Source organism: Sinocyclocheilus anshuiensis, unplaced genomic scaffold (assembly GCF_001515605.1).
Source record: "Sinocyclocheilus anshuiensis isolate Anshui unplaced genomic scaffold, SAMN03320099.WGS_v1.1 scaffold1360, whole genome shotgun sequence".
NCBI classification, from domain to species: Eukaryota; Metazoa; Chordata; class Actinopteri; order Cypriniformes; family Cyprinidae; genus Sinocyclocheilus; species Sinocyclocheilus anshuiensis.
This window is the reverse complement of record NW_015546110.1, coordinates 222,840-250,158: the sequence shown is the minus strand read 5'-3', so window position 1 is coordinate 250,158 and position 27,319 is coordinate 222,840. Positions and strand designations below refer to the sequence as shown.

General features: G+C 37.6%; 1 protein-coding gene across 1 annotated transcript in view; it reads left to right on the top strand.

Moving 5' to 3' along the window:
* LOC107700643 (retinoic acid receptor beta-like) overlaps positions 1 to 27,319 on the top strand; it is a 114,404-nt gene that overhangs the window by 65,784 nt on the left and 21,301 nt on the right. Inside the window, exons 4-5 of the mRNA XM_016502376.1 lie at positions 15,075 to 15,235; positions 26,802 to 26,978. Coding sequence (XP_016357862.1) covers positions 15,075 to 15,235; positions 26,802 to 26,978 — 338 coding nt within the window. The remainder of the gene's footprint in view (positions 1 to 15,074; positions 15,236 to 26,801; positions 26,979 to 27,319) is intronic.

The window sequence follows — 27,319 nt, the reverse complement described above, 5'->3', positions numbered from 1 at the left end:
GTGTATATATATATATATATATATATATATATATATATATATATATATGTTGCATTGACGGTGTGCAAAATGATTAAGTCGATCTGAACAGATGTATTAAGTTCATTTAAATGGAATATTTAAAGCACCAAATTTTTGCATCAAAACTTCACCTAAATTATCAATAATTTTCCCTTGAAATTGTAATCACAGTTATTTATTTTGATTAATGGAATTGCGCTGCAATGCTTATTTTGTGTGAAGCAACACTGGATTTGTAGCTACATTTTAAAACAAGCTGAACACTGTATTTCTGAACTACTTTGTTGTTTTATACATCAGTAAATCAAGACGCAGTGCCTAAATGGTCAACAACACATTGCTCTTATTGCAGCATGAATAACACATGTTGAAGAGATTATAAACAGAATGTATGCATTGCATTCAAGCCTTGACTCGTTGGTTTTCTGTTCGTTAGTAATGAATCATTTTGAAATCATTCTCTGTGCCTTTCTGAATAAGGTACTGTATTCAGCTTTAGGCACATCCATATTCTGTAGTTGCATTATGTAGTTGACTCGTTATAAATTATGTAGTAATATTTTTCTTTAATTCAGTTGAATTAATCATCAGAATTTTCATTGGAGATTCACATTGCTGCACCTCTCTTGATGTGAATAGGCCTGTAAGACTGTATCACTGTCAAGGAGCAAGACACTTCTGAAACTGAGTAACAGTCAAGCCATTAGCTCATAATCTCCCACCCACCTTGTTATTTTACTCTCTCTGTCTCGCTAGTATTAGCAGCCGTCAAGAGCCTGTAATGACCTCACTGAGATTATCTCTAGCATTTCACAGCTGAATGATAGACAGATACACAGAGCACTTGAGCAGCAGAACTCCAGCTGTCCACGTTTAGATCCATGAGGAGATGGCCAGCACTTTATCTTCCCCAGACCACCATCATCATTACACCACTGTTTGATCGGTCGCTCCTGCAGTGGAACAGCACTGGCTGCACGCAATCCTCGACTGACTTCTTCACCATAATTACCACAACTAAAACTGACTAAAGCTACATTCCAATATAGAGTAATCCTGAAATGGTATTAAAATAAAACTAATTAAAAAATGCAATAACCTTGCATGGACCTCAGTGTCACAGTGGGTTCAAACAAGGTGAGAAAAGGATCTGTCTGCAGCCGTTTAACTTTAATAAAGGGAAACAAAACTCACAGGAGCATAGGAAAAAATGCGAAAGCACACCAAAATGCAATGAGAACCAACAAACTGAACTGAAAACACAAGGAATTAAATACACAGGAAAATGAGCCAACTAAGCAAGAGAGCAGAGGGACTAAACAATGGAAACCCAGAGCCTAAAGGAAATAGAAATACATATCAAAATAAGAGTCAAATGGAACAGAACATACACATGACACTCAACTCTCCGCAGCGATGCATTCTGGGTTTCAGAAATATTGCATTTATTTGCTGCTGCATCTGTACTGGACACGCACAGATGGTCAGCCACACTGCTAGAGCGAGAGTGTGCTGGTCATGTCTCATTAATAATACCACAACACACACTGAAGGACACCATGACACCAGGTGAAAGAGAAAGACAAGTATCAGAATAACCAGAAAGAACAGCTGAACCTAGAGGAAATGCTGTGGTAAGGTGGTTAAAGATCTCGACTTGTGGGATCTGAACGTTCCAAATGAAGGTTTAATTGAACCCAAACAAAGGATCAGTTCACATACATTAACATAAGGGGAATAATGAGGTCAAAACAACAAACATGCAAAGCAAACTAACAGAACCAAACTGACCTAACACAGGGAACAAAGCATCAGCTTTTAAAGGAAAGAAAAGGCCCATCATAACACAAGATGGGAGACAAACACTTCACACCTAACATATAACATTACAAAACTAAAACAAGATCAAACAAATGAACAAACATCAACCCAAGAATAAAGATAGATAAATGTAAAACAATAACAAAATCATACAACTAAAAAAAAACAATTAATGAAGAGCCAATTTTCCCCTCCCCCATGCCGTCTCATCAAATGGAATGTCCAGATGGAACCAAAGATGCTTAAGGCAGGGTAATGTTCCTTCACTATATGATTCCCAACGATTGTCCCCGTGATCTTGAAGGCTACAACTCGATCCTACGAGGCCGCAATCCTGTCCAACGGAGATCAGCCCGAGAATACAAACAATACACGATCCCATCCAACGAATCAGCCAACTCTCCTCACAAAAATAAGCAATGGCATCCACCACATTTTGAGTTCATTTGAACTAACAAAAACTAAAATCTGGATGCAAAACACACACAAAAACACAGGAGTATTCAACTCCAACGCTGAATAACTTAATAAATTCTAACAGACCTGTCGCCCAGCTTCACGCACGAGCATGACGAAAACTTGTTTCGTCACTATGAATAACAGGCTTGTTAAGACAAACGGAGACTTAGAAGCAACGTCATGCGGCTCTAATGTATGTCACCAGCCTAAACGCAACTTTTTAATGTAATAAAAAGTTCAAAAATCGGCACATCCTTCATCAGTTCGCCGCTGCTCCTCTCCTTTCTCTCTCACTCTCTCCATGCATTCGTCACACATACACCAGAGAAGAAAATGGCGGCGCCCATGTCAAATTTCAAAATAAAAGCTTTTGCGAAATAGAACTTGTAGACCCCCTACATATGGTTATTATATTTATTGTATTGCCATATATACACTGTAAAAAATCAAAAGTTGAGAAAACTTAAAAGTTTAAGGCAACCAGCTTCAGGAGATTTTTTAGTTTTCTCAACTTTTTTTTTTTTTTTTCTTTGTAGGAGATTTTTTTATTTTCTCAAGTTTTTGTTGCATAAACTGAATACAAGTTGCGAAAACTCAAAAATCCCCTGAAGCTGGTTGATTTAAACTTTTAAGTTTTCTCAACTTTTGATTGTTTACAGTGTAATAGTTATCTGTATAAATTATGAAACTCTATTATTACAAGGTAATGTTCATTTTATTATATATATTTATTATATTTTATTATCATCTCAAACATCATGGATCTGCATTTTCTATAATATATTTCTATAATAAAAATACATATCTGATATGACTTATTATATAATTAGCATCAAACTAACAATATAATTCTTATTCCCAAGGATTAAAGATTAAATGAAAAAAGAAATGAAAAATGTTTTCACAACCACCAATTAGGTGGTGATATGCACATAGCCTTTGAGCGGGAGAAGAGGAAAGAAGTAGTATGGCACGTTTTTTCTTAGCGTCTGTTTCCATAGTCAACCGAGAGTTCAGGCTTTAGCAGATGGTAAGCTAACCTTGCTTTCTGGAATTGCTTTCTCCAAGGAGTCAAGGGAGGCAGTGACTCCTCAAAATATTGGATAAGAAAAAAATCATAGTAGAAAAATAGAACAAAGCCAATATTACCCAAAAAAATCATTAAAAGTGTATAAACCACTCGTTTTTCTAAAGAAACAGCGACAGCAGCAGGTAAAGTTACAGCAGGAGTCGGTGTATCTCTTGCCTCCCCTGAGCCCATTGAGTTTTAACAGACACCCCATAGCGTGCCGTGACTTTGGTGGAGGGTAATTGAGAACAAATGGGGGAAAGGCAATGCCTCCATAGCGATATGATTGGATATGATTGGTTATATTTGGCTGTGATTGGTTCGTGCTATAAATCCCGCCTCTTTTTGTTCGTGCGTGTTCCGCATTCGTGAAACAGTTTGCATGAACAATATAATATAATGGTGTTAATGGGAAGACTAATTTAAGTAAAAAATAAGTAAACAACTCTATATATTACCATTTTGTTATGTCAAAATAAGATTTGAAATGCTTGGTTTGGAAATTTAAAATAAATCTCCATGTCTGTGACCAATATTTACAGAGCTTTGATGACTTGATGACCTGAAAAAATTACAAAATAGTTAAAAGTTAATTATTAAAAAGAATAGCTGAACAGAAGTTCACAAATAACATATATTGTTTAAATTGTTACTGCCTTGAGTTAGGCTTTTATTTTGGAATATTATTATTATTGTTATTATTTTGTGTGAGTTTGTATCTTTGTTCTGTTCAGGAAACATTAAAAACTGTTTGTGGAGTGCACTGTGAGTGTTTGTGTAGGAAGTTCTTCAAATGAAGGTTTAATTGATTGTCTTCAGAATGGTGTGTGTGCAGGTGATTTCACGCAGGTGCATGCAGTCAGTACTGTACCAGTCCAGAGAACCCCTACAAACACAGACACATTTAATTCAACTTGTTATTTACTTCTACTTCTTATTTTATATTTTATTGTCCTTGAAGGGTTTTTTTTAATTATTTTTTTTAAGATCACTGTAAAATGTGGTAAAAAATTAAATAAAAGAATAAAGGTTTTGCACTTCTATGTTACAAATTTCAAGTTTGGTGAACTTTGATCTTTAAAGTCGTGTATCATGTGAAGACTTGTTACCAATAAAATGCTGATGTGACCTCTTAGCTGAGTTAAAAGAAAACAATCTTTCAAAAATCTAATTTGCTGTAATGATTTGGCTGCGAATTTGTTAAAATATCAAATTGCATTATTATTCAGACCCTTAGCTGTACATAGCTGAAGCACCATTGGCAGCAATTACAGCTTCAAGTCTTTTTGGGTATAATGCAACAATCCTGTATTTAGGGATTTTCTGCCTTTCTTCTCTGCAGATCCTCTCAAGCTCTGTCAGGTTGGATGTACTGTACACATTCTCACTCCCAACTCGTCACATATTGACGTTTGGTCAGGACCCTTTGGCATCACTTTTTTACACACAGGGTCCTCCATTGCTTTAAATAAGAAACCCTTGGTGTCAATATGTTGACACGAAAGGCACTGGGAATTTTATCATCATGATTAAATTATATATTGGGTAATAATATTGTCATTATTGCATATATGTTGGGGTGTGATTTTTCAGTGTTAACAGTCACAACAGTTTCATTTATATTACACTGTTTACAAATTTATGAGCACATAGCCCAACCCCTGCCCCTAAACCTACCATTTGTCAATAAAACACAAGATATAACAGGCAGATACAACTAGGGCTGTCGCGATAACCGCAATATCGCAATACCGCGCTATTGACGAGCTAACCGCAGAGGAATGCAAGAACCGCAGCAACCGCGATTTTTGCGTGTTTTCTTTTTTTGTAAGGTTATGCCCTTCTCGTTTTACACTTCATGCATGTGGACTGAATATTAAACAAGTTAGTAATGATAACATAATGTGTACCATGCTGATTTGTACAGAGGCTCCGTAGATTTGCACTTAACAAGCCTAAACAGACAGTGAATGAGAGAGAGATCGACTGAGTGCGTGCGATTACTTGCGTCTGTCCTCCAGGCCGAGTCATATATATTTGTGAAAATAGGTTGTCATGTCCAAGGAAAGCGAAATCTCTGTCTTAGCATCGACGCATAGCTGGTCAGCTGAGCCTTCTAAAGTGGCGCTCAAAGTTCAAATGATTTCAACAGCGTTTCATTACGTCTCTTTGAATGAATGAATCAGCCTTTTTGAAATGCTATTGGCTCTTGTGTGTCTCGTGATTGATTGCGTCATGCTAAAGTAAGGAAGTATCTTTTTGAATGAGATGTGAGCACGTTAATGGAGCGGGATCATTTTCAGCAATTAAAACCTTATGTTTTACTCTCTTCTTCGCATAAAGACATCGTATGGCTTCAGAAGACTTGGAATGCAACACGACTTGTTTGTAATGCTTTTATACTGCTTGTTTATCGTCAGTTTTTGCAAGAAATACCTGTGACTGCACTTATATTTGCCTGTTACCTGTTTTATATTGTTCAGAAGTGGGTAGGTTTAGGGTAGGGGTGGGGTTAGGTGCTCCAATGAAAGTAAAATTTATATAAAATTATTTATATTTTTTACAAATGCATGCACACCAATAAATTAAGACAAACAACTGAAAACAATGGAGGTCCCTGCACGTCAAAAAATTATGCTAAAGGGGTACCTTGAGGATCAAAAAGCGACTCCAAGTTGTCCTGACCAAGCTTCAATATGTGACAAGTTGGGAGTGAGAACTTGTTGAGTCTGTCAATCAATCAATCAATCAATCAATCAATCAATCACATAAAAGCACCATAAATTTGGCTCATATGCTATATTTTATATATTAGTTCTGTATTAGTCTTCTGAATACATATAATAGCTTTGAGTGAGGAACGGCCCCCCAAAAAATCTCATTTTCGATTTTACATATTCAAACTGCAAACTGCATGCCATTTGGCATCAATGGCATCAAATCAGAAATTGTGGTCGCTATGAAATGTCCTTATATGGAAATAGATTGTTCAAAAATGTTGCTTTTGTATTCCACAGGAAAAAAAAAAAAAAACGTATACGGGTTTTGGAATGACATGGTTTTAAGAAAATGATGACAGAATTAAAATTTTTAAGTGTAGGCTACTGTTCCTACCTGCATTCTATATACAGGATGTATGGGATATGTATCGCCAGAGACTGTAAAAGATACAAAGCACAATCTGAATTCTTCTCACATTTCCACACCTGGAGAAAATTGTTCACTCTTATCAGGAGAAGCATTACATGAGCTATGATACAGTATGCTAGTCTGGAACCAGATTAGAGGGAGAAAAATATCAGCCTCTTCAGGTGTTCTGGATCCAGACTGAAGCTTGTGTAAATCCTAGTTACCACGGGATGTCAATCCCAGCAGAAACAGAGAAACAAATAGAGACATAATTAACGTAGCTGGTGTTCCAACCAAGCAAAATTGATTTGTTGATTGATTATTCTTGTGAATAAAACACAAGATATAACAGGCAGATACAACTACAGTCATCATTTATTCAAAAAGTATTAATATTCCAAGTCTTCCGAGGCAAAACGATTGATTTGTGAGAGGAATAAACGCGATCGCCATCACCGCTTCTTGTGTGTCTCGTGACCGATTGCGTCATGCTATGGTCGGGAGTATCTTTTTGAATGAGATGTGAACGCATTAACGGAGCGGGATCATTTTGAGCGATTAAAACATGTTTTACGCTCTTCTTCGCATAAAGACATCGTATGGCTTCAGAAGACTTGGAATGCAACACGACTTTTTTTTAATGCTTTTATACTGCTTTTATTATGGTCCGTTTTTACAGTAAATACCTGTGACTGTACTTATATTTGCCTGTTACGTGTTTTATATTGTTCAGAAGTGGGTAGGTTTAGGGTAGGGGTGGGGTTAGGTGCTCCAATGAAAGTATACATTTATAAAAAATTATTTTTATATTTTACAAATGCATGCAAACCATTAAATTAAAACGAACAACTGAAAACAATGGAGGACCCCACACATCGAAAAGGGGGTACCTTGAGTGTCAAAAAGCGACAAAAAGGGGTCCTGACCAAGCATCAATATGTGACGAGTTGGGAGTGAGAGCGTGTTGGTACTGTCCGTGTCAGTTCAGGTCCAGGCTCTGGCTGGGCCACTCAAGGACATTCACAGATTTGTCCCTAAATAACTTCCATCTACCACGACCAGTTTCCCTGACCCTGCCACTGAAAAACACCCCTGCTACCTCCACCGTACCTCACTGTTGGGATGGTATTATGCAGGTGATGCTTGGCACCTGGTTTTCTGTAGATATGACACTTGGAGGTTCTTGAGGTGCAATTTTGCAACTTCCAAGCAGGCTTTCATGTGTCATGCACTGAGGAGAGGCTTCAATCTGGCCACTCTGCCATAAATCTCAGATCGGCAAAGTGATGATTGTCCTTCTGCACGTTTCTCTTATCTCCACACAGTGGCCATCCTGCTGTTGGGCACCTCTCTTTCCAAAGCACTTCTTCTCTTATCGCTCAGTTTGGCTGGGCATCCAGCTCTAGAAAGAGTCCTGATTGTTTCATTTTTACTCCATTTAAAAGGGTCATCGGATGCTACATGCACTTTTACAAGTTGTTTGAACATAAATGTGTGTGTGGCAGTGTGTGTACACAACCACCCTATAATGATAAAAATCCAGCCAGTGTTTTTTTTAAATCTACTAAAATTTTTACCCCATTCTCAAATCAAGCCGTTCTCAGCTTCTTGTCTGTGTGACGTCACACGGACGAAGGCCACTCCCACGATAGTTGATTGGCATGGCCGTCTTACCTTAGACCCGCCCTGAGTTAGTCATCAGTCCGCCATTGTTTCACCACCGGAGCAGATGTAGACAAGAATGGCTCCATAGCGATGTCTCCTAAGTGATTGAGGTGTTCTGTTGTTGGATGTAATAATGAACATAGCAGTCGTCATTTACTCCCGACATCTGAGCCGCTGAACATGCAGTGGATTACATTTGTTTCTGAAGGGAATGCGCCCCCAATCTACCTAAATGTGTCTATGTTGGTGCGAATCATTCGTGATCCAGCTTCACCTACAGAAGAAATGAGTATAAGGTTTTTTTATGAATCTTTGCAAATCGCCTTTCCTCATAACGTGCTATTTACCAAGTTTCACGATGAATGCGGCTAAATTTTACCGTCTCTCAGAGAGCGGCTCGGAAGAGAGGGGCAGGGTGAGCAGAGCTAGGGATGTGCCGAACAAGGTTTTGAAGCAGTGAGGCTTTTACAACAAACTGCATTGATGCTTCGAAGCTTTTGACACAGTGCTCTACTCTGCCATCACCAACTGTATCATTTAGTTGTTTTGTTCATTGGGATGTCATTGTAAGGTTTAATTGTCTATAAGCCTATGTGTCATAGCAAGGCGGCATGTGTGTGTGCAGCGATAGAGTTTTTTCACAATTTGAGTTGAATTACTGAAATAAATGAACTTTTCCACGACATTCTAATTTATTGAGAGGCACCTGTACAATGACAATAAAGACTTTGTTCATATAATTTTTACTTGCATCAAACTTGTGTCTTTTCACCTTCTAAACTTCTAAACTTTACCTGTATAAATTAAAGATTAATCTTTATTAAAGTTACAAAAGCTATTCAATCAAGAGCAGTGAGTGATTTCTTTGTTGTTGCTGTTTGATTAATATTAAGAAAGTGCTGTCACTTTAAGAGAATGCACTGATGCACTACGTTCAGCCGGCTAGGTCTGCTATAGGATACTTAACAAGACGGGCATTTTGACAATTTTTGTGTGAATTTGTCCATTTAAACACAGTACTTCAGAGAGAGCTTAATATTTGCTTGCGTTCTGAGGTGCTGGTTTGCGCGCTTCTGATGAGCGCACACACAAATCTTCTCACTGCGCGCGCGAGCTCGCATCCTCTGGCTCTTAAATGTTTAAACTAGCAAAGCTTAAACGGGTTTAGCTTAAACACCGAGATCAACGTGTGCTGTTCAGGTCTCACTTGTGCGCGCGCGCGCTATCAGCACCCAGGGGATGACGGACTATATGCTCATATTCCAGCATACGGCATTCGCATTGAACAAGAGTGAATGGTTGTCCACGTTTTTTTTTTTCACATCGCTGTTGTTGTAATGTATTGGGAAGCCAGAATAACAAACCATATTACAGATGCGTTGTCAGATTGAAGTTGAACCGCGGTCCTAGTGTGTGCCGAACCGTGTGTGGAGAACCGTACGGTTAAATTTCCACCCCTAGTCAACAGACATTCACATGTCATTGTTTTTAATAGTACTATAATTAACAACAATACACCACATTAAAACCTCTACATACTGTGGCGGGAGGAGCAAACGACAGACACAGTGGGTGTGGTGTCAGGCCTCGGAGAGGCTTTTATTAAACAAAATCAACAAAGTGTCCAGAAATGGGAATAAAGTGTCCAAAATAAAGAAGGGATCTGGTGTCCTCATTGTGCAGGGAAATAGTGAACAGGTAGTGTTCAGGAAAGAGGGGTCCAGGTAAGGGGCAGAGTCCAGCGGCCGCACGGCCAGGGCGCGAGGGGTGGCGGCTTCTTCCCTGGCCCACGGCACTGGAGGACAGTGCCTGGTTCTGGCACTGCAGGGGAGCCCAGCATCCAAGCCCGTCGGCAGAGTCATGGGTGCGTCCTAAATCTGGACCGCGGGTCCGGCAGCTCACAGCTCTGGCGGTGCAGGAATCCCTCTACGCACCCTTCCTGGACCCACTAGGACACAACTTGCACTTGCATGCACGGGGAAAAGACCGGTCTCTCGAGGAGAGGCGCGCTCGGCATTTAACAGCAGTGGTGACGAGGCTCCATTCTTCAGGTGTGCCTCATCACACGCCGCCAGACCTGGATGATTCTGCACCCCTCCTCTCTCATGCACTCACGCCTGTCGAGAGCCTGGCGAAGGGCAGTGATTAAGGGACAGGGTGATGATGAGAATTAGGGGGGAGGCAGCCGACTCGCCACATCCGGCGGGATGGGGCGTGGATTCCTCTCCGGGCAGTTCTCCCTCTCGCACTGCACCAGAACAGGGACAGAGAAACCGGGTTTTTGTCGACAGCCTCAACCAACCACAGGGTAAATGGCAATATAAGAAACATCACTTACCCATATTGTGGTTGGGAGGCCGTCCCCGTCGTTCCTCCGTCCCAGTGCGGGTTTTCATGAACTTTTGCGAGCGAGAGGGGATGACATCATCAGGTGTTGCCCAACTGTGCTGTCTAGGCTCCGCCTTGCCCACATTCTCCACCAATGTAGCGGGTTCCTGAGGGGAAAAAGGAGAACTGACACGAGGAAATAAGTTCAACCCGGAGGGTGTGTTTATTTACAAGTGAGCAAACGCAAGGAAACCAGCCCGGGGAAGCTTGACTGTACTCCTCCAGTACATTCATTGAAGTAGTCATCCTTATGGATGTTCGCCAGTGAAAGAGTGTTTGTGGTCCAGCTGAGAGTGGGTGAAAGTCTTCTGAACAGGCAGGAATCAGTATATGAAGCGATCTGCCTGTGGAGGATCCATAACAGCAAACTTCTTTCAGTCACTCTCTGGAAAAGAAACAAAAGCACAAGTGTTAGCTTCAGTCTAGAGAAGAATCTCTCCCTCTTCTGTTTCCACTGAGGTTTAAAGCCTTGTCTAGGAGATTGACTGATGATTGACTCCCAGCTGACTGCCATCATTGTGTTTGTTACCAGGGGAGACATATGATGAGCTGCTGGCAACTCGCCACAATACATATAGGCATGCTGACTGATATAACTATAACATTGCACTAAATGGGCCGCGGGTATGGGACAGCGCAATCGACACGCTTTGTATTTGAGCCTAGCGTGACGTGTCAGTGAGCTAACAAAACTTCGTTTTCACAGGTCATGTGACAGCCTCATTTCAAGCAGTGTGCCGGAACACTGTTTCGAAGCACTAGTGTGTCAAAAACTCGAAACGTGTGTCGACACTAGGTGTCGATCTACCCATCCCTAAGCAGAGCTCATTTGCATTTAAAGCGGCATGCAACAATATGGCTTGCTCTGAAAAGGGTAAAAAGGGTGTTGTTTTACACTACCATTGAGAAATTTTAACCAAAGTATGTTACAGACTTTTCATTAAGACCCTAAACAATCATATCAACTTGTGGAAAATGGGCATCCGATGACCCCTTTAAGAATAATGGAGGCCACTGTAGTCTTGGGAGCCTTCCGTCCAGCAGATTTTTTGTAGCCTCCCCCAGATCTGTGCCTTGACACAATCCTGATTCTGAGCTCTGCAGAGACTTCTTTTGGCCTAAAGGCTTGATTTTTGCTTCAATAGACATTTTCAGCTCTTACGGCTTATGTCTTTCCAAATCAGTTGTCCAATCTATTGAATTTACTCATATTTACTCCGATAGTTACATCTCACAGATGAATACATGCTGTTAATGAAATCATTGTTTAATCATTTACAGACACCGTTTGAATAAAAACAATGTCATATTACAAAACATAACCAACTATCCACTGTGATTAACTGTAGGCCAAACTAAGGTATATATGGTTAACATAAATCTTCATTCAGATTTCAGTATAAACACTTTGACGTTTTTACAGTAATACATGTGTTAAGGAGTCTCACACGTCTGCTGATCTGATGTTCACTATTGTAATAAATATAAATGACGAACGGGGACTTGTTAGGGAAAGTTTATGGTAACACTTTAGTATAGGGACCAGTTCTCACTATTAACAAGTTGCTTATTAGCATGCCTATTATTAACATATCAGCTGTTTATTAGTGCTTATAAAGCACATGTTCTGCATGACCATATTCTACATCCCTAATCCTAAACTTAACAACTACCTTACTAACTATTAATAAGCAGCAAATTAGAGGAGTTTATTGAGGCAAAAGTCATAGTTATTGGTTTGTTAATACCGAGAATTGGACCTTAAAATAAAAGTGAGCAATTGTACTAATTAAAATCAGATGATTTACTAGTAATTCAGCAGAATGCATGGGCATGCTATGGAGAATACCAATGTGGTGGTGCAGTGGCTTTACTTGTTATGATGTTATGAGCAATCAAGTTCTCTCTTATAGATCAGTGGACCCAGCTGAGCTAACTGTTAAAACTGCAAAGAAGTTTAGTGCATGTGTCAATGTGATGTTTCAGTTTATTTCTTATAGAGAGAAAGAATCAATTTCAAAGTTATCATAAGTCTGGTTTTTGCTTTGTCATTATGGGGTATATGGAGTGTAGACTGATGTAAAAATAAATAAATAAATGTATTTGCATAAGGCTGAATACTTTCTGAATACACTGTATATAATTATATGAGTGTACTCTTTTCTACTTTTAACAATGCAACAATCTTCCTACTTAAAGTACCATATTAATCATTTGTTGTAATTAGGTCAGTACTTGTTAGAGCCCTTATAAATAAATCTCTTCTAATATAAATCTTTTTAAGGACCTCTGCTTTTACTAGGGCAGATATGTGAGAAAATTGGTATCAGTTTCATTATCAGCCATGGCTGCTACAGTCTCTCTGGGGGACTGCAATAACAACAGCGGCCGACCGAACTTGCTTTGAATTTCATCAGGATTGTTTGCGGAGGTCTGATTTAGGGTTGGCGTTGTTGAGAAAGATCTTTGCCTTGTTTTGTCTGTATTGTCTGAGACTCCTCTCCTGCAGAGAGCAGCTTCAAAGATGAGCCCCTCCGAGGCTTAATGAAACAGGACGGTCCCCAGACGGCCCTCCACAACACCAGGTGTTCTCTCCTTAATGATCTCAAGCAGCAGTGCGAACTTCATCAGCCTCTTCTGGATTAATAATGCTGGCCGATGACTGGGCTCCAGCTTGTAGCTGAATAATAGAGCAGTGTGCTTCATCGACCTTGACATACGTCTACAGATGCGGTTTGATGCTGTGCCGACGGGATGGAAGCCACAGTATTTGTTACGTTCCCATATTGTGGAACATTTGCATGGAGCTGTAGGAGTCTTTGGTTTAGTGCAAAAGAAAGCTACAGTATTGGATATGTTCGAGGAGTACAAATACAATATTTGTGTTATGCATTATTCTCATTAAAAGCCATTTGATCTTCAAAACAGGTATCTTTTTTTTTTTGTTTGTTTAAGGGCCGTAATTGTTATACACATTAGGGGTACATTAGTTTTCCCGTGACAGAGGTGAATTATTGACCTTGATTTTGACCCAGTACTAATTTCAGTTTTTATATTTACATTATTATAATCTTAATTCAAGTGATGAAGGCTTTTGAAAGTCTGACAGTAATCAGTGTTGAGTACTACTGTAATGTTAAACCTGCCTGCTTTAAATGTTTCCAAATGATTAACAGTTGACAACATTCATTAGACATTTAGAAAAGTAATCAAATGTAATCAGTTACATTAATAAAGTAATTGAAATATTTACTCTACTTATTACATTTTAAATAGAGTAACTTGTAATCTGTAACCTATTACATTTCCAAAGTAACCTTCCCAACGCTGACTGTAAATAACCCGCTACAGTCCAGCAACATTCACTTGCACAGTGCACTGTGTCTGGCGTGGCATTGAATTTATACGCAGTGTTAACAGATAGAAGCTTTAGTGTTTGTAACGCCTCGGCTAGATCAAGGCTGTCTCATAACACGCCTCTAATATGATGTGACGTGACCAAACGCTGCACTTTCATTGACAGCGATGCTTCTTTTGAAGTGGGGATCAGCCTACTGAAGTCTTTGGATTGAAGCATATTTATAACTGCAAAGAACATTTCTGTTCGATTCTGCAATAATTTTCCATTGTTGATATTGTGTGACTATGTGCTGACATAGTATAACAATAGTGAGGTTGACAACTATTACTGAAGAGTTTCTTTTTCTCTTTTAAATCTCAAAAATGAAACTGCTCACATTGACATTTAGTACAGTGCTGCACATGATTTTTTTTCCCTGTAATGCTCGTGTTTGATATACTGTAATTTCCAATGTAGGTGTAGATTTTCATCGCATCTTCAATAAATAACTAAATAAAACAAAACTTTTGCTGAAGGTTTTGCCATATTAATAAAGGTTAGGCATATTAATAAAATAATTTGTGTACTGTGCATCTTATTTTATACATTTTAGCTCTTTTCCAAAAATCTAGCAAGCAACACCCTATAGGCAGCATTTGTAAGGTATCATAAGTATACTCCTGGCATAAAGACATATGGGCAAAATATGCAGTAGGCAGCATAGTTATGATATCTCATTATGGCCAAATCTGAAGAAATCATCAAGTTAGTTGGTTGTAGAATTGATTTATATACAGTATATGTATACAGTCAAACCAAAATGTATTCAGACACTTTCAACATTTCTCACATTATCACAGTTTATTCGTTATAGTTTAGAAAATGGTAATAAAATATGATAAGAACTTAGAGTTAAACTGTGTCAGAACAAATTCATCTTGATAATGTTAGATAACTTTGATAATGAATTAGGTTGGATAGCTGTCAGCTGTTAAATGTAAGTACACAATTAGATAATACCACTTTAGGTCAACAAATTACCAAGTGATGCTTAATTTTGTTCAGTCTGTGGTGTAAAAAGTTCGCATTAGCAATTAAAGAAAAAACACTTAAACAAAACATGGTCAGGTCGAAGTGTCTGAATAATTGTTGGTCCCAAATTTTTTTGTTTTGCATTCTCAGCTGTCCGGAATGACAGGAATAAGAAGAAAAAGGAGATTCCAAAGCAGGAGTTGGCCGAGAGTTATGAGATGACAGCAGAACTAGAGACCATCATCGAGAAGATACAGAAAGCTCACCAAGAGACGTTTCCCTCACTCTGCCAGCTGGGCAAGTACACCACGGTGGGTCTCTCTCACTTAAAGAACTCATACAGCGGCAGCCCGAGACGTATTTCAGTGCTAAAGTCACACTGTCATGAGGGTCAGGGTAAAAAAAAATTTTTTTGTGCATTTTTCATAAACTTCTATTTCTTTTTTTTTTTTTTTATACTTTTTTGTACTCCAAAGCATTCATGATTTAAGACAGTTTAAGGTCTATACTTTTTATAAGTGGTTAAAAGACAAATGGATCAACTGTTCCATAAATTTTAGTACCAAAAAATACAAAAAAACCTTATCAACATATAGTACACTAACATAATTAAAAATAATACAAATTTAGTCATTTTTCACTGACATGTGAGGAGCACCAGAGGGTTAAATGAAAACACACTGGGGGTCATTTATGAAGCTCAAACATGACAATTATTTTGAATAAATTGTTATATATATATATATATATATATATATATATATATAAAATGCTTTTATTATAAATAGTGCAGAGGGGTGCTGGAATTGACACAATAATGCAAAGAAAAATAGAGTATGTAAGGAGAAGAAACACTGTCAGCAAATATTTACACAAATATAGCATACACAAATGTTCGGATTTAGCATTAACTTGACCTCATACAACAAATATGCTTTGAGCAGCACAACATAGAAATGTTTTACAATAACTATTGGTGCCAGTATTTTCTACAGTCTTCCACCATGTAATATTCCAAACACCAAAATATTTAAAATGTTGCAGGATTTTTTTGAAAGAGAAATGTCATGGGTCATTGCCCCACCCCATTTCACTGTGATTTATCATATGTATTTAAAAAAAAACATAATTAATCTCTCATTACACTTGTGGGAACTTTATATTGTAATTCACACTGACATGTAGATCCTATTTAAGATAGCTCTGCAAAGTCCCTGACATGTAAAGACTAGATGTGGGGGAGTGTTGTCTGAATGACAGCCACTCCAGATGAGATTTTATGATGATTTTATTGACAGCGAGTGTATGCTCCATGTGGAGATAGATGGCAGCTGCAGTGTGTGTAAATATAGCATTAGTTCAGTGTATGGTGGCTCAGATTGACGTGACTGCTCCATTAACTGAGCTCTGAGCGGGAGTTCAGCAGCAGCAGGGGATTGTGGGTAATCATGGTTTGTGTTCACATACACAAACACTCATCTTTTAATAACAGGCTGTGTCTTGTTCTGAATGCCGGTGTGGCTTTCGTTGTTGATTCAATTCTCAGGAAAGGGCACTATTTGTGCTAGAATTCCAATACTTTTCTATTAGCTGTGATTCTTATTAAATTTCAATGTAGGATTGTTTTGTAATAAATCAGTTGAAAGTCAGTGCAAAAATGTCTACTTACTAGATGTAATCCCTGAACACATTGTTTACTGTACACATATATTTTAGTGCAGCTCAACTAGTAGAGTATGGTTCTGCCAACACCAAAGTCATGGGTTCGATTCTTAACACACATACTGACAAAACGTGTATCTTCAGAGCACTGTTAGACACTTCTTAGTGCATTAAATGCAATATAAATACATCAATGGAAAGCTTATTTATTCAGCTTTCATATTATGTATAAATCTCAATTTCAAAAAATTGACCCTTATGACTGGTTTTGTGGGCCAGGGTCACATATTGACTTTAACAGTCAAATCTAACCAATAATATTGTAGGTCCAGTAACCTCACATGAATACACAAATCTCATTACTTAAAAATTATGAAAAAATTCTCTCAGTGCCGTGTGGTGGTGTTTTAAAATGAAGAGGTAGTTTTTATTTATATATTTATATATATATATATATAAATTCATGTCCCTGTCCCTGTAATGTTGTCACATTTTCCTGGTTAAATAAACATTATATAAAAAGAGAAAACAAATAATTTTTATGATTTTACTTTATATTTTATCAATATTATTTTTTATTTTATTTCATATTTTTAATATTAATCATACATTTTGTAGTGTTTTTATGCATTTTTACAGGAAGAGGAAGATGCAGAAACCAGCGTTCTCATATGTAAGCATATGAAAAATAATGCGATCATCAACACTAACCGTGTATAAATGAAAACTGCCTAATGTTACAGAGTGAAATGTCAATCTAGAAAGTGGTAAAGGCCTGTGCAAGCTTTGGGAGTGCTGATGGAAGCCATGCATCTGTGCTTTGATAATATTACTGAATATGATCCAGATGTAGTAGGCTTTGATAAAATTTTATAAAAATACGATTTTCTCAGCTTTTTGCTAAAAATTTTGATTTTTTTTATGAAACCTACATCCAAGTGTTGATAAAAAACAATGCTTGAAGCTAGAATAAAACAGTAGAGGGTAGAGAGTAGACTTTGAAAGTAGAGGGTCTGATCTTTATTTTGATGTATTGTATGTTCAGATATTCACACAAGAAAATATTCTGGGGGCCATGAAATTTTTGTGAAAATCAGCAAAAATGCTGGCAAGTGTCTGGCAACTTTTTTCAAAAATGCTGGCATGGAAAAAGTTAATGTCATATTTAGTAATAATTGCGTTGTTTTATTTTTGTAATGTCTATTATTGTCTCATCCAATTTTTTGAGGAGACACTGCCTCCGTTGCCTCCTCGGAGGAAACGCCCCTGATTTCACACCACAAAAAACTGTGACCTGCGATTGTTACCTTAGAGAGCTATTTCTACCTGATTTCAAGTTTCAAGTGAGCTTTTCTGCAAAGCCCTTATAGGAAATCGGCGTGCAATGTAGGTTGCCCTGAAAATTTCACACACTTGCTGCTGCACATCAGAAACAGCAGCGCGGCTCTCATTTTAATTCATACAGTTTACACTCATTCACTTTACACACTCACTGTCGCATTGTGATTTGAGATATTTATCTACAGTAAAATATCTTGCTGTCATCTGGCTAACGTTATCCTGAAGCACATGGTTTGATAACAACTTAACATCTAACTGGTTTTAATCAAGTCAAAATATTATTTAATATTGCCTAATCAACCTAAATACTGTACATACATCTATACCAACCAAACTATGTGCAGTAATTAGATGTCCTGTCCTGTACATAACAGAACACGTCTGGCACAAATATATTTCATGTTACATGTATGATTTAAGTTATGAAGTATGAGGGATTGGGGATGCTTTTCTGTGCAATTTGGCAAAAAGTGGTGGTGCCATGTCCCACATACAAATGACACCAATGTACTCTACTAAAAAACGTTTTCCTTGTATTTACAATTCAGTATTATTGTTTTAATTGTAAGGCATTTACAGAAGTTGTATAATAAAAAATAATAATTTTATGAATTATACAAGGCATATTTGCTATGTGGAAATGATGAATGGAACATTTAACATTTATTTTTAAAATTGACTTTAGTCAATTTGACTTTACTAGACCCCTCTAGTGTGTGATATAGTTATGATGATATGGTGAGAAATGTTGAAGCCGAACTGCTGTCAGCAGGGATTTGAATCTGAGAAAAAGGTCAGTGGTGAATCATCACAGAACAGCAGCACTGTGACTGGAGTGATGAGTGTTGGTTGTACAGTCAGGTGAAGAGAGAGATGCACACACACACACACACACACACACACACACACACACGTTTGTACTTGTTTATGCTACATTGTGGGGACCAAATGCCAAAAAAATAATTAAAAGTAGTAAATTATGTTTATCTGAAAGTGTAACAATGCAAACAGTTTTCTGTAAGGGGTAGGTTTAGGGTTAGGGGATAGAACATATCGTTTGGTCAGTATAAAAGTAAGAGAAGTCTATGGAAAGTGCCCACAATTCACAGACACACACACACACACACACACACACAGGCAAAAGAGTAAATGCTGTTGGTCCAAGAATAAAAACGCTGGTTATGTAGGTGACTGAATTCTGCAGGCAGGTCTTAGCATGGATATGGATAGATATAATGAATATCTGCTACTTTAGTCTGGTATGTTGAGAGCATATAAAAACAAAGTCACGCGGTAATGGTGGCCAAATTATGATAAATATACACCAAAGTGGCTCGGCACTCAGCCTTTTTCTTGTTTTGTGCATTCTGGATGACAGAAAACTCTGACGACCGTACATAATTCACAGACTTCAGTAATACAGCTACTGCAAACTCACAGAACAAGACGCAGCTACACTGACTCTGTAGAGCCATGCAAAAATGCAAGGGAAGCCTAAGCAGCAGCTGATCAACTATCTGCAAAAATAAGACTCCTCTGAAAGTCGGCCAAAATAAGGAGACAGTTCCAATAGAGTTAGACCTCCAGGTAAGAGTCAACTAGCACTTTAGCATTAACCCTAACCCTAACATTGCATAGGAATAAGAATGGGGAGAAAATCTCTATCCATTTTTGGAGCGCATACCTGAATAAAAGCTGAAAAAAACCCAGCCCTCTGACTGACAATGTTCTCTAACAATGAACATATCTCCTGAGAAAGAGCTGCAGAAGAGACTGCATGAATTTTCATATGAATAATTTTCATTTGAATTAAGTTCATAATAATGTGTTATTTGGAAGATATACCAATAAACATTCTGAGATCATGCACTCCAGATAAATGTATATATAAATATATACACTGCCGTTCAAACTTTTGGGATTAGTAAGGTTTGTAATGTCTTTTAAAGAAGTCTCTTCTGCTCATCATTTATTTAAAATGTAAACCTTTTGTAACAATACACACTACTGTTCAAAAGTTTGGGTAATTTTTTTTCTTTCTTTTTGTAAAAGAAGTGAATACTTTTATTCTGCAAGGATGTGTTAAATTGATACAAAGTGATAATAAATACTTATATTGTTAGAAAATATTTATATTTTGAATAAATGCTGTTCACTGTTTCCAGCACTGATAATAAATCAGCATATGAGAATGATTTCTGAAGATCAAGATGAGATTTCAAGATGAATCCTATAGACTTACTATGAAGGAGAGGGACCCGATCAGAACTCCATAGCAGTGGAATAAAGGCCACTTAGAATACTTGAGCAACCATGTAGCAACACCTTGGCAACATCCCAGAATTGTGGTGATGTGTTTTGTGCGGTCCAGCACCACTCTTATGAAAATGAGCATATGGATACAGTAATTTTAGACACTTCCAAAACTGTTGCAACAGAGATGGAAATACAATTTTAAATGAATGAATTATGTTTCCATCTTTGTTGTCACAGTTTTGGAAGTGCCTTTTTCTGTTCTAAAGAAGGGGGTGTCCCAATACTTTTGTCCATATAGTGCATGTACAAGTCACTGGTGTTTGGTGATGAGTTTTTGGCTCTGCATTTAAAGTCACAGCAGAGGTGTTCAGACCAGTCAAGTTCTTCCACACTGACACAATCAATCATTTCTTTTTGAACCTTGTCTTATACACAGAGGCATTGTCATGTTAGTCCTGTCCAAACTGATGCTATAAAATTTGAAGCACACAATTCCCTAGAATATCATTATATGCTTCAACATTAAGATTTGTACTCATGGAAATTACTAAAGTAGTCAAACCTAAAGTAATGAACATTAGAAGGGGGTGTCCCAATACATTTGGCAATATAGCGTTTTTTTTGTTCAGGGCTTGACATTAACACCCGCCAACCCTTCAAATGCGCGTGGATTTCAGCAGTGCTGAAACTAACACAGTCACTCCCACTAGCCACTTTGAAGGGCTGAATTTTACATAGTTTAACAGAGCTCAACATTGATGCTTGTCTGGTACAAGTGGTTTTTGAAGGGACAAGTGAAAGAGAAATCAAAACAAATGGACACAGCTGCACACAGATGAAACATACTGTGGTAAAAAGGTAGTTTTTATATTTATAACATAGAATATAGCCTAGTTACGCAACATGACACGACCAAGAGAGTGCAGTTTTCCCTAGAACCGGTGCAAATTTGATATTTGTTTTATGCAAGAGTTCAAACGAGTGTGCGGTCTTTATTTGTGAATCACACTCATGGTCTTCGCAGTCAAAAGGACACCTGAAATTTAACTATTTTTTTTCTTCAGTAAAATCAATCTAATATATTTTGTTCAATAATATTTTTTCCTTTTTATTTTGTATTGAGAGAATTTTATGGTAATAATGAATATTTATGCAATAATTATCAATTTTTCACATTGAAAATAGTACAAAAAATGTCTCTAATTTTTTTAAATAATTTTTCGATTAATGCAGTATCTCAGATTAAAAATGGAGACTAGGCCTTTAAAATTCAATTTTTGAAGGCAGATTAGCACCTCCTGGTGAGAGCAAAGAAAGAAAAACCTGTAATTTCATGGTGTAACCACTGGATTCCTGTATAGGACTCTATAGAGAGGCTTGTGAATTCCCTAGTTGTTTTTACACATAATTGTTTACTTTTACAGTTTTTCTCGATTGCTTAAGCACATTTCTTGAAACTATGCCTCGTATTCTCAAAACAGTAAACACAAATCCATAACGTCTCACCCAATTCCCCAAACATCCTATTTTCAGGTCAAAATGAAGCTCTACACTCAAAACCATTCACTCTTGCTGAAAAACCAAACTTTTCCCTCAGACATCACACACAAGCTTTCAAAAACACACACACTACAAAATCGTATTACACACTGGTGCAATAAATTCAAAACAATATATCCAAAGCTGGTAAGTTATGTTGCTTGTGGTTCTCCCCCTCAAAAACCTTTTCACATGAACACAAAAGACACAACCAATGTATACATTGGCACATTTTTATTCATTCATGTACTACACAGCACAACTGTAAAAAAAACATAATAATAATTTCCGCCTCAGCATCCCGTCTTTGTTCTGGGTCAGGCCAGAGAATCTAGTCCACATCACAGGCTATATTGGCCCTAGCCAGGCAGCGAGGGTAAAATCCTCTTGCATGCCTGATCCACCCCTGGCATGCATCTACTGATATGTCTAGGCAGGCTTGCCTTCCTCATAGCCATACCATGGACAAGGACATGGTCAACTAAGGTTGCTCGAATTTCATCTGAGACTGCTTGTCTCTTTGCCCTTCTTCTCCCTCCTCCTCCTTCACCACGTCCTCGTCCTCTCCCTCCTCCTTCACCACATCCTCCTTCTCTCCCTCCTCCTTCACCACGTCCTCTTCCTCTCCTTCCTCCTCCTCTTCCTATTCCTCTTCGACCTATTCCTTCATTTCTCTGTGGATCCATTTTTCCAAAGCTCAGTGAACTGAGCCCTTTTATCTATTTATTGAAGGATCTGATTGATGTGTGTTCAATTTTGACCCTTAGTGTTTCCACCTGGGTAACTGTGTGCTAATTGAGCTCAAGCTATGCTGACTTGAGTGAACAGTATTGAATGCTAGTGCTTTCTAAGAGTTTTGCAGTAACAGTTCACCAAATCTGACTCATGTGTTAAAGCAGGGGAATAGTGTTTATAGTTCAGCAAGATGGGTGTGCTTTTTGAAAAATGGCGTTATGGTTTTGAAATTTTAGTTCAAAAGCCTGGTTATAGTGTTTTAGCAATCGAGAAGAACTGTATTAGGTTGTGGATTTAAATGTATATTAAGGCATTCTCAAAGACTACTCTTTGTCAAGGTTTATATTTTTTGTTGTTTTAAATGTTGATTTGAAGTGTCAGTTTTTTGAATAGTGTGTGTGTGTGTGTGTGTTGGTGTGTTGATTTTGCACTCTAGATGTTTTAGAGTTTCACCCCTTCATTTTTTCTGCATCGTAGGGGATTGGTAGATTGTACACCCAAAAATATGCTGTATTTTCAGTTGTTTTGCCATTTCCCATTCATTTCCTATGGTTGGTCATTTTTGACCGAAGACCATAAGTGTGACTATTTTTTTATGAGCACTTAGCTTTTTTGAATTATGCCCTCAATTTTTTGTGTGTTCACATACCAAGTGCCATAAAAGTCACCAAGTTTCGTACCATTCCAATGAAGCTACGATTTTTAACATTTCAAAATGTAAAATTTTTCGGTCAAAAGTGATTTTTAGGGTTTTGAAAGGGCTTTTAATATTAAGTGACCTACATTTTAGACACAATGTTGTCAATGTTGATTGTTTTTCTCGATTTGGTTAACAAAAACAGTTCCAAACAAAGATCACAGCACAGCTGTGACAAAAAAGAAAAGAATACAGAATCAGTAAATAAACCAGACAGAGAAAAGGGGAATGATAAACTCCTGAAGGCGTTCATAGTTTCTCCTTGCACTGTACCCTTATGTATGGCCCAGAGTAGAGACCTGCACTCCCACGGGAGTACCGCAGGACCCGCGGGACCCAACACAACAGAGTGCGGCGTGGGGCAACTCTTGATGGGCGAGTGCGGCTGCGGGCGGGAAGAGACTCGTGTGTGTGCGGGATGCGGGAGAATAAAATGATTCGCGGGACTCCCGCAATATAGAAATTATCTAAACATAAAGTGTCTAAAACATAAACATTTTTATTTATCTGTTGCACTAAAGCAAAAAGAACAACTAATAGCTATTAACATTAAAATGATTGACATGCGCAAGCTAGGCAGAGTTTCTATTTATAACACGTGTTTAAATATAGATTACTTTTATGCAGGCGGGAGCGGGACAAAACATGAATGTCACGGGCGGGAGCGGGACCAGATAAGATATATTTCTGCGGGAGCGGGCGGGCGCGGGACAGAATCTTGCGGGAACGGGCGGGAGCGGGACTGAAAAATCCGTCCCGCGCAGGTCTCTAGCCCAGAGCACCTCACAACACACCTTTCCTTACTAAAAGATTCGGCATTTTTGAATGAATTGGGTGAGTCAATGATTCAATAAACCCAATTATAAAGACATTCTTGGGCTCATAACATTTATGCAGATGTAACTTTGCGTTGTTAATGCATTTCAGCATCATTAAACTGTCTGTGTACAGTAAATGTATCTAAATGCCATTAACCTAATGTGTCTAAATATAATAACTGAAATTATTAATAAAATGTAAGAATTTGATATAAAAGATGACACATTTAATAAGGAATAAAACTGCCATTTATATAGACAAAAAAAAAAAACTGTAAATCAATTTTAGTAAATTATAGTATGCAGTAAATTTAATCATAAAAAAATATAATTTCCCAGCAACAAAATTTTATGAAAAAAAAAAAAAGTTCATGTCAAGCCCTGTGTATGTTAGCTTAGTAAGTCATTTCTGCTGGCATGATTTTCTGTCATTTTGTACTGATAAAAGCTAAAGATGTTTATATCTTTCCTTGTCTCCCTTACTCCCAAAACAAGCACAGATATGCCACGCTTAGCGGTGATGTTTTCCTGAACAGCAGCGAAGAGTGTTTAAACACGGCTTTAATCTGGATCAGGGCTAATTATCATCGCTCTCAGCCTGAGAGAAGTTCCTCATTATTACACACGATTGGTTCCCGACATGCTTTTATTAAGCAACAGAAAAGAAGCTGCTCTCTCTCAGATTAGGTTCAAGCTCCAATTATGCCGTAAAATATTCAAATCTCGTCCTTCAGTGATTGAGGAGTTCACAGGCGGGTGAGAGAGATAGCTGCGCTTCCGTCCTACAATGAATAATGCTTTATTGACAGTGATGGTTATGAGAAATGACCCTGGCAGCTTTAAAGATCAAATGAAACAGTGCTGATATGTGGCCTTCGGTTGAAGGAGGTGGTTTTGAGATGACTGGATATTAGCTGCATAGGCAGCATGTGCTCTTTTACATCATTGTTAGCACTGTTTGTGTGATCGGTGCTACTGCGCCCGTTCTAACATCGGCAGCTTATTTTCTAATGTCGCAAGTTGTCTAATTTGTTAGGATAAATGTAGCTAAATGAAATTAGAATTCCCTGGCCACTTCCTTGTTTGGCTCTATTGAATTATGACCGTGTGGTAATTGACTGAGATTGGAAGGGAAATCAAACAGTGTCGTCTTTGCCCCAGGGAGGAAGAAGACAAGTAGGTTTAATATCAAAGTCTGGCCGCTTGTCTTTCTGTGGTTAGTTTGCCAATCATTGGTGAGGTCTCTCAGCGAAATGTGCCGCCACTCTCTTAGAGTGATTTAATGGCAGCTGTGATATGCTTCTCTCTGAAGCAGAGATCATATTTACTGATCTGAGCCCGAGACAATAGATCCACGCAGAGCATCTCACAGCCTGCGGCTTTCAGTCCAGAGCACAGGAAACCATTCTCTTTGATGAATAAGGCTAGTGACAGAATCGAACCCGGGGCCAGCGGGAATGATCCTGGCTATTTCTTTTTGGGATATCTCAGAATTGACAGAAAGCGATACTTTTAAACATCATGTGATTTTTCAAATGTATTTAGAATGTTAGTTTATGTGCAGTTTAATATGGCACATGGTCAGCATGTTGATTAGATGTTAGGTTGAATCTCACAAAAATAGTTAATGCCAAAATCAAAAGAAAAAAAGCCAGTGAAGACAATGAAGCACCCCATATGGCAAAAAACATATATATTTAATATTTATTATACTATACTAAATATTATAATATAATGTAATATAAATATACTAATATTTAATTTAAAAAAATATATATATATTATATATATTATTTTAAATATATTTAAAATATACTTCAAAATATATTTGTTCTACCAATATCTTTTTTGGCCATTTTTTTGTATATTTTTTAATTTCCCCTCATACGATTATAAAGCGCTTTGGGTGTATAGCAATACACAATGAAAGCGTTATATAAATACCTAATTCATTCATTCATTCATTCATATTTTTGAAAATATAATTTTTTTTAAATGAAAAATACATTTTGTGCTATGTATTTCAATCAAAGAAAATATATTCACGTATGTCACATTTGAAGAAAAACTTTATTTGTTATCTGTAACATGCATGAAAATATATCACATTTGAATAAAATTCAATTAAAATAATATTCCTTCCACATTTGCATTTACTCTAAATGTAGGCTACTATAAGATTGGAAATGTATTTTATTGCCCCTGAAATACATTTTGCAAAACATTTTGATATATGAGGGTTGAAACTAAATATTTAAACTAATATTTAAACTATTTGCCATACATTTAAAATACACAAAAATACACATATATTTTGTCTAAAAAAAATAAAAAATTAAATAAATAATATATATTGCGGCATGGGACATTTCTCACCACAATTCTCGTTATTGTTATTTAATGAAATGCTTTTTTTTCTCTACTGTAACATCGCAAGCAATAAGTGTTTAAGTGCTCATATAGAATACAAGAGCATTATTCCTCTTCTCTCTTTCTGTTGATGTTACTGCTGTGCAAACATGGGAGGTCTGGAGGAGTGAGACTGCTGATCTGAAACAGATGGGCTGTTTAATGTAAACTCTTGGAAAACAAACACATTAGCATCAGCTGCTCTCAAAGCAATCGCTCCTCAGAGTCAGTCATGCCTCACTCATTCTGTTACTCATGTTAGAGTATTGAGTATTTGTTAGAGTAGAGTATTTTTTTAGTATTTTAGGTCTTAGCCAAAGACACTGACAATCACAACCCATAAACATGTATGTATTGAAGTGATGCATGTTTAGACAGAAGATTTAGTTTTAACCCTATTGCTGTGTGTGTTGTCTGCAGAACTCCAGTGCGGATCACCGCGTGCGCCTGGATCTGGGTCTCTGGGACAAGTTCAGTGAACTGGCCACTAAGTGCATTATTAAAATCGTGGAGTTTGCCAAACGAGTTCCTGGTTTCACTGGACTCACTATCGCCGATCAGATCACACTGCTCAAAGCCGCCTGCCTCGACATATTGGTATGTGCAAGTGTGTGTGTGTGTGTGTGTGTGTGTGTGTGCTCAACTATCATGACTATCATGCAACCATACAGTTTTATACACAACTCAAAACAGCATAAAACAGAACATGACTGTTTATTTTAAATATAATAAATATTAAATAATATATTTACATTTTAAGTGTATTATTTATAACTGAATATTATACAAGCTGTTTCATAAAAATAAATAAATTTAATTCAATAAAAAGCAATAAAAAAAGTAGGGATGCACCCGGTATCGGGCCTGATACTGAGCTCCTGTACTCGTACTCGTACTTGTTAAAATGCCCCGATACCAAACGCCGATACCACACAGCA